The 16,648-nt window shown below is 45.9% G+C and overlaps 1 protein-coding gene and 2 long non-coding RNA genes across 3 annotated transcripts in view; all 3 read left to right on the plus strand.

The window, feature by feature from the left end:
- LOC148042948 (uncharacterized) overlaps positions 1-16,648 on the plus strand; it is a 281,857-nt gene that overhangs the window by 186,072 nt on the left and 79,137 nt on the right. The gene's annotated exons all lie outside the window — the stretch shown is intronic.
- Positions 322-4,190, plus strand: LOC148042953 (uncharacterized). Its single transcript, XR_015698307.1, has 3 exons — positions 322-976; positions 2,042-2,182; positions 4,037-4,190. It is a non-coding gene; the product is annotated as an uncharacterized LOC148042953 (long non-coding RNA).
- Positions 5,854-14,667, plus strand: LOC148042954 (phospholipase A2 inhibitor and Ly6/PLAUR domain-containing protein-like). Its single transcript, XM_087727535.1, has 5 exons — positions 5,854-7,250; positions 8,139-8,255; positions 9,948-10,097; positions 11,845-11,985; positions 14,399-14,667. The coding sequence occupies exons 1-5, from the start codon at positions 7,199-7,201 to the stop codon at positions 14,548-14,550; spliced, it is 612 nt and encodes a 203-aa protein (XP_087583661.1). The 5' UTR covers positions 5,854-7,198; the 3' UTR covers positions 14,551-14,667.

A 16,648-nucleotide genomic window follows, 5' to 3' on the forward strand; every position in this document is an offset into this window, starting at 1 on the left:
CCAGCAGGAGCTACTGGAGCTGTCACCAGACTCCGGCAGTGAGGGGCCCTATGAGTCGGCTCTGGAGGATGTGGAGGACCCTGGACAGGGTTCCGACTCTGAGCAGGGTGCAGAGAGGCTGGTTGGCCACCAGGAGGCCCCTGAGCCTTGGACCAGTGGGGAGGAAACAAGGGAGAGTGAGCCGGATGCCAGTAGTGAGTTGTTCCTGGATGCACGCCATCGAAGAGCTACTAGGCGTCAGGAACAGTTGCACAGTTACAGGAGGTAATTGCACTCAGCTGGTGGTCATTAGGCTCTCTCCAGACTATAAAAACTCCTTGTGCACATGCCCCTCTTTGCAGAAGTCAACGCAGGATTGAATGTCGGAGGACATTACTGTGAGCTTGGCAGGCTGGATTGCTGCCAAGCCTTTATCTGTGTTTATTGCTGCCCAAGCTGGTTTGCTGACAACGACCTGTCTGTCTGTTAATTAAATGCCGTAACTTCTCTTTGGCTCGGAGTGTGCTTGGGTGTGGAATGAGGGGGGGTCAGAACAGGAAGCATACAGACATGTACCTAACGAAGCTAGAAAACCGGCAGCCAAACTGCCATGCAATAGTATTGTAGTCTTCTGGCTAATGTAACAACCTCATACGCTAATGATAATTATAACCATGGAATGTTCAGAGGGAAGAAGTCTCATTTCCTTTTTTACTTGGGTTACAGTCTTTGATTTTTTTTGGCCCCTCCCCTCCCCTATGGCTCCTACTCTCCAAACAACGTTCCTTCGGACCTTATCTTATTTAGCTCTGATGCTTGTCTCGTTGTCTTCCTCTTGCAATCCCAGAGAACAATCAATGGTTCTCCACCTTCAAAGGCTGCGCGGCGAGCAAGAACTGTCTCTCTCTTTCCACGAGTTTCACGTTTCCTTCGAAGCATGAGAGAAGGGCGGCCAAGTGCTGCTACCGTGATTTCTGCAACAAAGGAGTTGTGAAATGTAAGCAAGGAACTCTCTGCCCCTTCCCCCATAACGTCTGAATTCTTATTGATGGGTGTTGCTCCTTTTTCCCCCCCCAAACACATTTTTATTTATTGAAAATTTTAAAAAACAAACTTTTACAAATATTTACTTCCCTCCCCCCACCCTCCCCCCAAACCCTTCCAGCCTCCCCCCCCCAACTTCCCAGAACCAATACAAGGTATAAATCTTTAACAAAAACATGCCTAAATAAGCTTAAAAAGAAAAAAAGTTGATACCATCTTTCACTTGAGCTTTAACTCCTCCTTGCTAGGCTAACTCTAAACAATTTATATCCTTCCGCATATATCCCTCTCCAGCATATAGGGCAGGGACTGGCTGTTGGAGCTGAGCTAGGTCCTGTGCCCACAGAGCGTGACCCGACAAATGCGCGGTAGACAAATGCGCACCAACAAAACTGCGGTGACAAAACCGTGACGTCAAAAGCGCGCCCACAAAAGCGCGCCGACAAAACCGCGCCAACAAAACCACGATTAGGGTAAGGGTTAGGGTTATAACGTTGTTTTCGCGTCCCAATATGTTGTTTGATGATGGCGCACTTTTGTCGGCGCGCATTTGTCGGCGCGCTTTTGACGTCGCGGTTTTGTCGGCGCAGTTTTGTCGGAGCGCATTTGTCAGCGTGGTTTTGTGGGCGCGCTTTTGACATCACGCTATTGTCGGTGCGGTTTTGTCGGCGTGCATTTGTCTAGCGCGCATTTGCCGGTGAACCCCCACAGAGAGGGCTCCACTTGCCACCTGTGGCATATGTGCCCTAAATTTGCCATCACGAGCTTAGAGCGATGAGCAAGAACGAAGAGGAAATTGGGTGTTTAGTTTCCAATAGATATTATGCAGCTGCACGTATCTGATTATGGGTCTGAAGATGGCGAGATCTGGGAGGTGCGGATTAGTGGAAGCCTGATTTAGTTCAGGGCTGCGTGACACAGTCCACTTGGATCCCATAATAAGCCTCCTTAAAGTTCTTGATATAACCATCTGAGAGTTACAGTGGCACTTACCAACCTATCTGATGGCTTCTCCCAGTGGAAGACACAAAGAAAACCCAAAATGGACTGACATGCCCAGGATGCTTTTCAATGAATCTGGAATGCCAAGCCACGGAGATGTTAAACTGCCATGGCCAGGAGCACATGTGTGTTTACATGGATGTGACACTGCAACATGGTAAGTCCTTCAAGATGCAAAGAAGGAGCCGAGGTGGCGCAGTGGTTAGGGTGCAGTACTGCAGGCCACTTCAGCTGACTGTTATCTGCAGTTCAGCGGTTCTAATCTCACCGGCTCAAGGTTGACTCAGCCTTCCATCCTTCCGAGGTGGGTGAAATGAGGACCCAGATTGTTGGGGGCGATATGCTGACTCTTTAAACCGCTTAGAGAGGGCTGAAAGCCCTATGAAGCGGTATATAAGTCTAACTGCTATTGCTATTGCTAACTAGAAAAAGGAGGCCATTTGGTTCATATCTTCCGAGAGGCCAAATATCTCGGGAACAGGTTAATAGAACTTTACGATATTTTTATACCTTGAAAGGGAAGATATCTGTACATTTATATTACAGGTAATCCTTGATTCACAACATTTCATTGAGTGACCATTTGAAATTATATTGTTATAATGGTTATAATGACACTGGAAGTTACAATGGCACTGAAAACAGCTGTTTACGACCGTTTCCACACTTACAACCACTGCAGCATCCCCATGGTTATGTGATCAAAATTCAGACACTTAAGCTACTGACTCATATTTATGACGGTTGCAATGTCCTGAGATCATGTGACGACCTTTCGCAACCTGGGGAAGCCAGATTCACTTAAACAACGGTGTTACTAAACACTTAACAACTGCAGAGATTCACTTAACAACTGTGGCAAGAGAGGTCGTAAAATGGGGCGGAACTCACTTAACAAATGTCTCACTTAGCAGCATAAATTTTGGGCTCAGTTGTGGTCGTAAGTCAAGGACTACCTGTACTGGGTTGAGAAATTTGAATTGGAAGCCTATTCAAGAGACTTTGTTGTGCTCTGATTCTTAAGTCAAGAAGACAGTTCGGCTGCCGTCTTCTACTGCAGGGGTGTCAAACTCGATTTCATTCAGGGCCGCATCAGGTTATGCTTGATCTCAGGGTGGGGGTGGGATGGGTGTGGCCAGAGTGGGTATGGCCAGCTCGACATCACTCGTGTCGGGGGTACTTGTGGTGCCCCAAGCACTCTGCCAGCAAAAATGGCTCCTGAACACTGTTTCAGCTGCGATGGCCTCCTGCAATCCCCTGCCAGCAAAAACGGAGCTCGGGACGGACAGGTGGAAACTTCCCAAGCTCCATTTTCACTGGCAGAGGCACTGTGGTCCCAGTCCTTTGCTGTTTCCAGGTGGCTCCATGGGCCAGATCTAAACACCCCACGGGTTGGATCTGTCTCCCCGGCCTCAAGTTTGACACCCCTGTTTTACTGGCTGTCCTAGCTAGAATGATAGATCCCTGGCTGACAAGGTGCTAGCTTCTTATTTCACAAATCAAGAGAGCCGAGGTGGCGCAGTGGTTAGAGTGCAGCACTGCAGGCTACTTCAGCTGACTGCAGTTCTGCAGTTCGGCTGTTCAAATCTCACCGGCTCAAGGTCGACTCAGCCTTCCATCCTTCCGAGGTGGGTAAAATGAGGATCCAGATTGTTGTTGAGGGCAATATGCTGACTCTGTAAACCGCTTAGAGAGGGCTGAAAGCCCTATGAAGCGGTATATAAGTCTAACTGCTATTGCTATTGCTAAACTTGATGTTTTGAACTGTGGGAAAAGCAACACCCCCATACGATGGGGACAAATCACCAAGGCAGGCTGCTAGGAAACTTTTTCAAACACTTGGAAGCGGGGTATAATAACTAGAAGGTGTAGAAAGGAATCCCACGGGGGGAAAAAGAACACAGAGATTTTACCAGGAATTACTGGAGATATTCAAGGCCCAGGTCGCTCTCTTTGACCTTAGAGGGTTCATATTCTTCAGAGGTGATATATTCCCCCTTAATTCCCGCAGATAATCAGATCTACGTCTTTGCTAAACGCGGCTGTGGAACCCAGCAAGCCTGCAAGAATAAAGAGCGCACATTCGGCATCCCTGGACTGTATGCCGAAATTTGGAAGAATGTTACATGTTCTCGTGCTGCCAAGTGATTGATTTAATGAGCGAAGGGGCCAATCCCTGACATCTTCAGAAGCCGGGCAAGTAGAGCGAAATTGCATAAGAGTTCTTAATTACATTTGAACAATGAGCTCATTTCTTTTTATGGCGGAATAAAATCTTGTTGTGCTTCTTTTACGACGTTGTGGCTGAGTTATTCGAGTGCTTTTTCCAGAGGGTTCAAAGGCTGCCCTTTGGAACTCATCTATAGTTCCTTTTTGCAAACTGGAACACACCTTGAGGGTGAAACATTTTGTACATTTGGCAAGGTTTCAGGACATTCTTTCCTGTTCTCCAAAGTTCAGACTTGCTCATGTAAGAATGAAGTCCCTGCCTTTCAAATGATAATCTAACACTGGTGTCCCCAACCCCTGGTCTCTGAACCGACACCGGACTGCAGCATTCCAACAACCAGGCCATGCAAACAAGTGAAGCCCCATCCATGGGATGCAGGCAGCATGCAAAACCACGCTGCCTCCAGGCTGATGAAAACTTCTTTCCACAGAACCGGTCCCTGGCCCCAAAAGGTTGGGGGCCACTGATTTAACACTTGAGCCGAGGTGGTGCAGTGGTTAAATGCAGCACTGCAGGCTACTTCAGCTGACTGCAGTTCTGCAGTTCGGCTGTTCAAATCTCACCGGCTCAGGGTTGACTCAGCCTTCCATCCTTCCGAGGTGGGTAAAATGAGGACCCGGATTGTTGTTGGGGGCAATATGCTGACTCTGTAAAACCGCTTAGAGAGGGCTGAAAGTCCTAATGAAGTGGAATATAAGTCTAACTGCTATTGCTAACACACACAATGCAGAAGGAAAAAATAAGATGGAGAAAATAATCACACTGACTGAGATGAGTCATTTAAATACACTTAGAAGCAGTACTTAGAGTAGAGCAGGGACGTGCCTCACCAGTCTCCTCAGGGAAAGGAAAGGATTTTAAATAATTTTCTTAAAATAATTAAAGCCAGGGTAGTTGCTACCAGATTTCAAGTCACAGTGGCTTGGTGTCTGCTCTCAGTATTAATTAGGAGGAGGCCAGAGAACTAGGGGCCTCTTTTGCATAAGGATTTTTTTGCCTTTTAAGAGTTAAGCAAGGGTTAACAAGGGAAGAATTTCTTATTCAAATGAGGCGCGTATTCTCTCGCCTCCTGTAGAAGGCATTTTTAGAGGCTTTTTAGAGTTCTCTGGGAGCGACTAGCTCAGTCTGACTTCAGAGCTCTGGCTTTTCAAGAGGGGAGGGGAGGGCAGGGTGAAGCAGAGTTGAAATCATCTCTGAAACAGCTGGGAAAGGTCCGTGTGTGGGGAGGGGGGGAGGAATTCAAAAAGTTTGATCGGAAGGCAGCAGGGGAAGGGGTGTGTGTGGCAGAGGAGCTGCTTTCAAGCCTTTGGAAAATATATCCAATCCAACTTCTGTGTTTGTGTTTGAGAGTGAGTGAATGAGAGAAGGATCGAAGCTCTCTCTGTGTGTGTGTCTGAGAGAGGGGGAGGGAAGGAGAGAGGGAGGAAGGAGGGGGAGGGAGAAGAAAAAGAATGGGAAAACTTATTTTGCAAGGGGGAAAAATGCTTCGCTTTAAATCGGAACTGAGCATGCCTGGCTATGGAATTCTGGGAGTTGAAGTCCACAAGTCTAAAAACAGCCTCACTGGGGCTAAAGCTGACCGCACGTCACTGGAGTAGAGTGGAATAGGATAGAATAACAGAGTGGAAAGAGACCTTGGAGGTCTTCTAGTCTACTCCCCTAGGCAGGAAACCCTATACCACTTCAGACAGATGGTTATCCAACATCTTCTTAAAAACTTCCAGCGTTGGAGCATTCACAACTACAGGAGGCAAATTGTTCCACTAGTTAATTGTTCTCACTGTCGGGAAATTTCTCCTTAGTTCTAGGTTGCTTCTCCCCTTGATTGGTTTCCATCCATTGCCTTTTGTCCTACCCTCAGGTGCTTTGGAGAATAGCTTGACTCCCTCTTCTTTCTGGCAGTCCCTGAGATATCGGAACACTGCTAACACTGTCTCCCCTAGTCCTTCTTTTCATTAAACTAGACATACCCAGTTCCTGCAACCGTTTTTCATATGCTTTAGCCTCCAGTCCCCTAATCATCTTTGTTGCTCTTCTCTGCACTCTTTCTAGAGTCTCCACATCTTTTCTACATCGCGGCAACCAAAACTGAATGCAGCATTCCAAGTGTGGTCTTACTAAGGCTTTATAAAGTGGTATTAACACTCCACGTGATCTTGATTATATGTACTCTTAATATTTGGGGATGTAATGATAGCTTACATCACTCAATTTCATTGAGGACCGCATCAGGCTTGTGTTTGACCTCTGGGGGGGGAGTGGCCTGGGTGGGCATGGCCAGCTTAACAGCCCTCACGTTGGAGGCGCTCTGCCAGTGAAAATGGTATCTAGAGCTCAGTTTTCGGCTGCAACAGCCTCCTGCAACCTTCTGCCAGCAAAAATGGAGCTCGGAAAAGCCGCCTACAGCTCACCCAAGCTTCATTTTTGCTGGCAGAGGCACCGAGGGCAGCACCCTCGCTGTTTCTAGGGTGGCCCCATGGGCCAGATCTAAGCGCCCTGAGGGCCAGATCCGGCCTGCGGTCCTTGAGTTTGACACCCCTGGCTTAGATGATATCCCCCAAAGCGATGGTCCCCGTGTTTCTCCTCCCAGGGCTGTGAGTCCTATCAGGTTCTGAAAGAAGGGAGAAGACCTCTGCCCTGACCACGAGTGGGGAAAGCCTTGTTGGTATTTTTCCTCTTCCCATTGATCCGAGAAGTAACTTTCTCCATGTCGTTCTGGTCACTCAGCTCGAAACAAGAGTTCCACTCAGTGATTGATCCTTTCTGCAACTTGGGAGGCCAGGAACTCTGCTGGTTTCCCATCCTCATTGTCTTCTTGTCCCTCCTACTCTTATAGCCAAGAGGCTATAAGCCCCCATCAGCTAGCAAAGCCTAAATCTCACCTCTCGCCCAGGAGCCAGCTCAGTTCCGGCTTTTTCTCTTGATCTTCTGTATTCAAAGACCATGCAGGGTTGCACAGTTATCTACTTCGTCTTCTCCGTCCTGATCTCTGCAGGTAAGTCCTTTAGATTTTGATTAAGAATGCCGGCAGGTGAGAAGCCAACTTCTCAAGCTTTCCTTCTTGGCATCCTTCAGTCTCGAAAGACTATGGTATCGTGCTCTGGAAAGAGGTCCCAACGAGGCATCTTGTGTTCGCTAAAGAGGTCAATTCGGGAGTGGGAATCCCTTCCACACTGAGGGCAGATACATTCTGTCCCCTGCCCAGCCCCCAGATTTCGCTGGTTCTGGGACTGCCTCTTTGCCTCAGCCTGTCGAACGAGGGTCTCTTCGGATTGGAGAAGGCCATGCTGCGTCTTTAGCCTCCAAGCTGAACGATCAGAGGTCAAGGTTTCCCAGCTGTTAATGTCCATTCCCAAGGCCTTTAGATCCCTCTTGCAGATATCCTAATATCGCAGCTGTGGTCTCACTCTGGGGCGCTTTCCCTGCACTAATTCTCCGTACAGGAGATCTCTCAGAATCTCAGCCATTCTCACAACATCCCCAAGCCAGTGTAGATGTCGCTGTTTCAATAGTGTATACATGATAGATATTCCAGCACGTTCCAAGACTGCGCTATTTGGAACTTTTGTCATGCCAGGTGATGCCAAGAAAACATCGCAGGCATATCTGGTTTTACATATACTAACTGCAGCCAGAATTGTATTTGCACAACAATGGGAAAACGATGAGATTCCGTCAGATGGGAAAGTAATTCAGAAAACATTAGAATGCGCAGTATAATTGTTTTCTTACTGCTGTGTCTTGTCCCTAGGAAAGCCACTGCCCAGGTCACCGTTCTTGACTTTTTGGGACCATACCCTGGGATTGTTCCTGACTCCAATGGCGAGTAAACTCCAAATTGGTTGCAACTCCTAATATTTATCCACAGTCTTTTCCCTTTCAGGGTTTTGTTTGAAGTGTGAGCATTGCAGCAGCAACAGCGGTTCCTGTACTGGTGCACCACACATCTGCCGACCGTTTGAAAACACCTGCCTGATTCTCACCACCGAGACAACCATTGGTGAATGACCCTTCTGGCTTGCCCCCGGGGGGACCAGTTATTCACCGAGGACTGGAAACTTGGAGGGAGGGTTCCATTCGTTCCATGAGCAGGGCTGGGAGTTGAACAGGGCTTGTTTTGTTTGTCCCCTGAAATGATAGACATGCCAAAATTAGCGTGGTGTAAGTTGAAAAAAGTGGCAGAAATTGAATTTAAATATACGTTTTCTGGCACAATTCGGCTATTAGTACATCTCTGCTGACAGATGCTCCTGGCTTAGGAACAATTAACTCATTAATTCTGGGATGAAGCATCTATAGAGATTCTCTGTCATCCAGGTCCTGGTTGTCCCAAAAGTGCTTTTTTCAAGAGGCTATTTCTATTCTATTCTATTCTATTCTATTCTATTCTATTCTATTCTATTCTATTCTATTCTGTTCTGTTCTGTTATACTCTATTCTACTCTACTCTACATCTATTTCTATTTCTATTTTTCTATTTCTATTTTTCTGTTTCTATTCTATTCTATTCTATTCTACTATGTTCTATTTCTATTTATTTCTATTTCTGTTCTGTTCTGTTCTATTCTATTCTATTCTGTTCTGTTCTATTCTATTCTACTCTATTCTACTCTATTCTACTACTTCTACTTCTCTTTCTATTATTTCTCTTTCTATTTTGTTCTGTTCTGTTCTACTCTATTCTATTCTACTTCTACTTCTACTTCTATTTCTATTTTTCTATTTCTATTCTATTCTACTATGTTCTATTTCTATTTATTTCTATTTCTGTTCTGTTCTACTCTATTCTATTCTATTCTATTCTATTCTACTCTATTCTACTCTACTCTACTTCTATTTCTACTATTTCTATTCTATTTTATTCTACTACTCTGTTCTATTTCTATTTTTCTATTTCTATTCTATTCTACTATGTTCTATTTCTATTTATTTCTATTTCTGTTCTGTTCTGTTCTGTTCTGTTCTATTCTATTCTATTCTATTCTATTCTATTCTATTCTACTCTACTCTACTCTACTCTACTCTACTTCTATTTCCACTATTTCTATTCTATTCTATTCTATTCTATTCTATTCTATTCTATTCTATTCTATTCTATTCTATTCTACTACTCTGTTCTATTTCTATTTATTTCTATTTCTGTTCTATTCTTGCTCACTTTCTAGCCCACTACACCCAAACTGACTCTGTATTATGGGCACATATATCACACCATTATGTGCATGGTCTATTATAGGGGTGTCAAACTCAAGACCCGTGGGCCGCATCCAGCCCGCAGGGTGCTTAAATCTGACCCACAGGGCTGGCCTGGAAATATAAAAGGACTGGTCCATTTTTTTTGCCTCTATGGCCTCCAGCAGCACTCTGCCGGCCAAAAATGGGCTTTGTGGAAGCACCAGGAGGCCCCCCTGCACAGCCTGTTTTCGGCCTCCAGAAGCATTCTGCTAGCCAAAAAACATCCCCCTCCCATCCCCGGGCCTGAAATCGAGCTTGATACTCTTGGTATATTATGAAACACTGATTTAACAGTGGCAAAACGAGCGAGGTTGTTCCTTGCCACCCCACTTAATGTTGGAGCTAACTGAAGGTCACTCTGCTATTTCTTTTCCCCTTTCAATCCCTGAATGGGTTTTCCTTTTCCTTTTGACTTTGCTAATCCCTGTCTTGACTGTTCACTCTTTCCCCTGCACAGGAAAGGATGTGTGGCTTGCCACTTACAAAGGCTGCAGCAAAACCAAGTATTGTGTTCCATCACCCATGAGCTTCACCCTCCCTTCGAGACGCAAGCGGAGTGCCGCAAAGTGTTGTCGCAAGGACCTTTGCAACAGTGGGACCGTGACATGTAAGCGCTAGCCTCCTAGTGGTCTATGAGCCGCGGTGGTGCAGTGGTTAGTACTGCAGGCTACTTCTGCTGACTGCCGGCTGCCTGCGTTTTGGCAGATCGAATCTCACCGGACCCAAGGTTGACTCAGCTTTCCGTCTTTCCGAGGGGGGTAAAATGAAGACCCAGATGGTTGGGGGCGAGAGGCTGACTCTGTAAACTGCTTAGAGAGGGCTGTAAAGCATTGTAAAGCAGTATATAAGTCTAGGACTGAAAATATTTCCCTGTTTCCCTGCTCTTCCTCCAGAGAACTAGGAAGAGTCAATTCTGAGACAGTTTCTCTACTCCCGTTCATGCTTTAGATTCAGGTGTCTCTAGTCAGACTGTTGTTTCTGCTGTGGTCTTCTGTCTTTCGAAGTTATTCTCACAGCCCATACAGGGTAGTTCTTGCTTAATGACTGCCCGGTTTTAGCGACGGCTTCAAATTATGTCAGCACTGAAAAAGTAACTTTATGGCTTATGCCAGAGGTGGGTTCCTACCAGTTCGCACCTATTCGATAGAACCGGTTCGTCAAATCTACCGAACCGGTTAGAAGTGATTCCACCAGTGGACCCGGAAAGCAGGCCACACCTACAGAAGAGGTTCCAAATTTTTTTGAAACCCACCACTGGTCCTTGGATATGATTATTCTACACTAACATGCTCATATTTATAAAACTCAGTGCCTCTGTGAAAGGTAGGGATAACTACTGCGTTTGTGGTGCAATCAGAACATTGCGTGTATTGAAGTTGTTTTAACGCAAACCAAAGATGCCTTTTAAAAAACAAGTTTACATCCTATTCTTATGCATGCCAGTGCTGTGTGTGAGGTCATTTAAGGTGGTTCTGACAAGTGTCGTCGGCATCTTCATATCCGGTCACATGGGTGGCAAGCCACTCCCACAAAGGAGGCCACACCCACAGAGTAGGTTCGAACAATTTTTGAAACCCACCACTGGCTTATGCCCATCACAGAATTTCCCCCCTCCCAGCCGTGTGATCAAAATGATTCACTTAAGAACTGTGGAGGAAGTGAGGTCGTATGTCTGTTGTGGCCATGTGTTGTCTTGCTTAACAACCATGTTCCAAGTAATAATCCTATAGCCAACAAAACTCCGAGGCCAGTAAATTCCTCAAAGAATAGTTTTATTGGATATATCATATTGGCACGGTTCTGGTGAAAACCGACTCTGAAGTTTCCCACGGTTTTCACCTAATTAAAAGTAAAAGTTTCTTCCCTTCCCCAAAAAATCAGTCACATGGTCCAATCAGGTTGCCATCTGGTTGCCTGGTAACATCACTCCTCCTCTCTCCAATCAGATGTGAGAATGTCCTTGGTTCCCAGGAGAAAGTATTTTGTTTTGGCTACAAAACCCCAGCTATCTATTCCCCTCTCCCTATCCCTCAGCTCCAGTGTGGCAACCCTGAAGCTTCAAAATGGCTTTGGCCAGGTCAGCTTCAGGGTTGACACCATGTTTACCTAATGACAAAGTTTCCAATCCCAATGGTGGTCATTAAGGGGGGACTACCTGTATAAAATGTGACTTCTGAAAACTATGAGACAAACTCTATCAAACCTTCGGGAGGTAGAATTGGAGCGTTAACACTTGGCTTTCATCTAGAATTCCAAGAAGTCAGAGCAAAGATCTAAGATGGGGAAATTCCTGGGGATTGAGAAGATAGGATGGCGATATGATCATTTCTGCTTCTTTCTGCCCATTTCCCAAGTGCCCAAACTCGGGATCCGCCCAAACGGAATGAAATGTCCTGGATGCATCTCACAGGATCCAACTTGCAAACCCACTGAGCTGATCCATTGCAACGGCTGGGAAGAGTATTGTGTCTATTACGATGTGACGGTGGAACAAGGTAAGATCTGAGGAACAGTATTCTCACCTGCGGTGGGGATGAGAAAAAAAGAAAGTGTGTTGACTGGGATGAGCCCGATGATGTTAGGTATTTCCATCCATGATAGCTGGTTCTATCAGGTTCAGGCGAACCGGTAGCAGTGGCAGCCAGAGGCTCCACCCACTCGCCTGGACGACATCACGTCCTGTTTTTGATGCTCTGTCCATGCTCACATTTGCGAACCGGTAGTGAAGGTAAGTTCACCCCTGATTTCCACTATTTAATGACAAAAACTGGGTGAGACGTTTGATGTACGAGGCTTCCTTTGTTACCTCTGAGCTGCATCTGATCACAATGGCAATGGCAAGGTTGTAGACCCAGGGTGCACAGCACAGAAATAACATAGGTAGCTGGCAGTTCAACCACCCCTTTATTGCTCCAATTTTCTCCAAACGCTTCCACGTTTCTGGCAAGTCTCAGAGCAAAATCATGACACACCCACACAAACGCACACAAACACACCCACACCCCAAGCAGCCTCTGGCTGCAAATAATCCAGCCCAACACTGTGAGAACCACAATTGCAAAGAAAAAAATCTAGCGGGACAAGTTGAGGAGTCCCGTAATCAATGGAGCAAGGCAAGTATCCAGAAATCCAGAAAGAATGCAGCCGACAAATGCCCCTCCCCACAATGTCTCCTTAAGACTCAGTCCCCAGGTGTGCCTTGTGAAGAGGGGCAGGGCACTCTCCTCCCAAGTAGCTGGGTCAGTCTGTGCTGTTCTCGCCTTCTCTCCATTCTCTGTGCTCGAGGATCAGGAGGGGGTGGTCCTTGCTCATCGCCTGAACTCTTCATGGTCTCTGCTTAGCCTCTCTTGATCATCCTGCCCTTGTTCCTCCCTGCCTAAAAGTTGTCTCAATCCTGGCCTGACTGGCCCTGCTCCTCCCCATTCTCCTCCGAAGCCAACGAAGCCACCCCCTCGATCTCCCTCGGCTCCAGTTCCCCTCTTGTCTTCCCCCACAGATTCATGCTCTGATGGGGGCATGACACAGAGTTTCTACACATGCGAAATGCACAGAGACTGTAGTCTACTGCAAAAAAAAAAATCTAACAAAAAACAACAACACCCAACCGCACCGTTATATATTTATTTGCATCCCGTCTTTATTCTTTTCACAAATAATGCAAGACAGCAAACATATCCAAACACCCCCCCCCCCTTCTTCCACCTACTTAACCACCACCACAACAACAACCCGTTGAGACAAGTTGGGCCAAGACTGTGACTGGCCCAAGGTCACCCAGTAAATTTTTATGGCTAAGGTGGGGCTGTTTAATCCCTACATGAGACTGGCTCTCTTGCCATTTTGCCCTACGAAATGCACAAGCACTAGAAGCCAGCCTAAAAACCGGCTGAAAACAGTATGAATCCATTTTTATTGTGGCCTTTTGGCCATTCAATAAACACAATCAATCTGATAACTTGAAGATTATTTTCAAAATAAAATTGGCTTGGCCAGTGCAGTCATGCTGGAATGGCTGGGCTCTGCCTTTGCTAGCAATAGTTTAATGAGATTGCAGTCATTTTAATTAAATCCAGGCTCATCTCTGCAGAACAGTAGATTACAATTACATCAATTTTACTTCCTTCTTTCCTCCCTCCCTTCTTTGACCCTTCCTCCCTCCCTTTCTTTCTTTTCTTTTCCTTTCCTTTCCTTCCTTCCTGCCTATCCTCTCTGACGCTCCTTCCTTCCTTCCTATACTCTTCCTTCCTTCCCTTCCTTCCTGCCTACCTTCTCTGACCCTCCCTCACTCTTTCCTATATTCTTCCTCCTTCCCTCCCTCCCATCCTCCCTCCCAGTCCCTCCCTCTCTCCCTCCCTCCTTCCTTCCTTTTTTCCTCTCTGCCTGCCTGCTTTCTCTGACCCTCCCTCCTTCCCTTCTCTGATCCTTCCTCCCTTCCTCCCTCCCTTCATTCCCTGACCCACTCTTCTTTCTTTCTTTCTTTCTTTCTTTCTTTCTTTCTTTCTTCCTTCCTTCCTTCCTTCCTTCCTTCCTTCCTTCCTTCCTTCCTTCCTTCCTTCCTTCCTTCCTTCCTTCCTTCCTTCCGTCTTACCCACCCACCGACTCATGCAATGTATGGGACTACTCACCTCACAGCAATAAATGTAAAAGTTCTTCCCGCGAATGTCACACGTAGTAAATATGTACGTAAATGTCTTTCTCACATCCCGATAAGAAGGTAAGGTGCAGAGGAAGGAACATGTTCCAGTTTCAATAGGCCATTTGTTTTAAGAGTTCAAAGGTACCCTCTCCAAATCTTCTTGAATGCTAGCAAATGACAATAAGCTGCTTGAAAACCTGACTCTGATCCCACACTATATCCCTTGCTTGATACACAATGGACTTTGTTATTATCTTTCTCAATTCCTGCAGGAGGAAAATTCTACAGTCATGCGGAACGCGGCTGTGGAACTAAGAATGCTTGTCTGAATGAGCCACGCATTTTCGGGGTGCCCGGAAAGTACAAGGAGATTATAAAGAAATCTGAGTGTACTCCTGCTCCCAAAATCATTGGCAAATACTGAGCAAGATAGAAGATACGATGAAGCATCTGCGACGGCGGGTTTTCTCTAAAAGGGGATAAAATCCTTCTATCGAGCGCAGAAAATCACATTTAATAAAATAACTTTTCAAAATGTAAACGTCTTGCTGGCTGCATGCTAAATTGTGCCCATTTCTCTGCTAATAATCGATCCACATTGATCAGGATTCACTGTGAAACATACTTTCCGGCAAGGAAAATATTTTTATGTTTCAGTAATATCTTAAAACGTGCATGTCTTCATTTTCCCGATGAAGAAATAAAATACATTTGCTTGAACTTGAATTTGCTTGACGAGGTGGCTCAGTGGCTAAGACCCTGAGCTTGTTGATCAGAAAGATCAGCAGTTTGGCGGTTCGAATCCCTAGTGCTGCATAATGGAGTGAGCTCCCGTTACTTGTCCCAGCTTCTGCCAACCTAGCAGTTTGAAAGCATGTAAAAATGCAAGTAGAAAAAATAGGGACCGTCTTTGATGGGAAGGTAACAGCGTTTCGTGCCCCTTTGGCGTTTAATCATGCCGGCCACATGACCACGGAGACGTCTTTGGACAGCGCTGGCTCTTCGGCTTTGAAATGGAGATGAGCACTGCTCCCCCTAGAGTTGGGAACGACTAGCACTTATGTGTGAGGGAAACCTTTACATTTACCTCATACTTTAGGCATTACATTCACACAATACCTGAAATGCAATTTCTGAATTGACTTTTTTCTGGGGTTGCACAAATCAATGGATATTGAAGTTACTTGGCAGCCAATGTTTATACACCTTAAAGTAATCATTTAAAAAAAAAGAAAGGGGAAAAAAGTCAGAGTTGAAAACTTCTTGTGCAAATGCAGCAGGGGTGGGTTTCAACCGGTTCGCACCGGTCCCTGCGATCCGGTTGGTCGCCGAACCCGGAAGTAAGTAACTTCCGGGAACGGCAAAGCCCCCCCCCCCCGCGCACACCCGCGCCCGCACACCCGCGCCCTCTCCTTACCCGGTTTTTACGAATTCTGCGCTTCCATGCATGCGCAGAACGCATACAGCGCCTGCGCGATCCTCCAGGAGCAGCTGGAGCATCACGCAGACGCTAGTAGGCACGCACACGCCGTATGTGTGCGCGAGGATGGCGCACGCATGCGCGAGGACGCCGCCGGCCTCGTTCAAACCGAACCGGTTGGAACGGGGCGAGAAACCCACCCCTGAAATGCAGCCATCTGGTTTTATACTCAACCATCCCTATAACTAGTGAAAGCAGACATTCTCATACCAGAAGCCGACATCTGCTAGATAGATTCCAATATTGGCATACAGTAATGAAAGGTAAACATGAAATATTGCCTACAAGGTACAATTAGAAAATTTTACGATATTTATTAATGTGTGCACACACAGGAGATTTATGTAAGCACAATGAAAGTCAATGCAGGTAAAAAATTAATTTAAAAAATCATTTTTTTTTACTAAGTAAAGGTAAAGGTTCCCCTTGCACATATGTGCTAGTTGTTCCTGACTCTAGGGGGCAGTGTTCATCTCTGTTTTAAAGCTGAAGAGCCAGCGCTATCCGAAGACGTCTTGGTAGTCAATTGGCCAGCATGACTAAACTCCTACAACGCATGGAACGCTGTTACTTTCCCACCAAAGGTGGTCCCTATTTTTCTACTTGCATTTTTAACCTGCTTTCGAACTGCTAGGTTGGCAGAAGGTGGGACAAGTAATGGGAGCTCACTCCATTACACGGCACCAGGGATTTGAACTGCTGAACTGCCGGTCTTTCGATCGACAAGCTCAGCGTCTTAGCCACTGAGCCACCGTATCCCTAATTTTACTAACAACATATAAATTGCTCCACAAGTAATTCCAACTGTCATCTCTGCTGAAATCCTATTTATGAAAATTCCAGGTTCTATTTGTCAGTTTGATGAATCCTTTTCCTCCATAAATTTTATTGACATAGGACCTTCCCAAACTTAGGTGTCATTCGAAGCTGAGGTAAATAAACACTTAGAGCCAGATAAGGGATAACAAATAGCTTGTTTGGAATATTGAGCTGATTTTAAACCAAGAGTTTTACCCCTTTCAGCTTCAACCACAAATAATAC

This window comes from Thamnophis sirtalis, unplaced genomic scaffold, assembly GCF_051295495.1.
Source record: "Thamnophis sirtalis isolate CommonGarterSnake01/CBP01778 unplaced genomic scaffold, rThaSir2_p1.2 scaffold_13, whole genome shotgun sequence".
Lineage (NCBI taxonomy): Eukaryota > Metazoa > Chordata > Lepidosauria > Squamata > Natricidae > Thamnophis > Thamnophis sirtalis.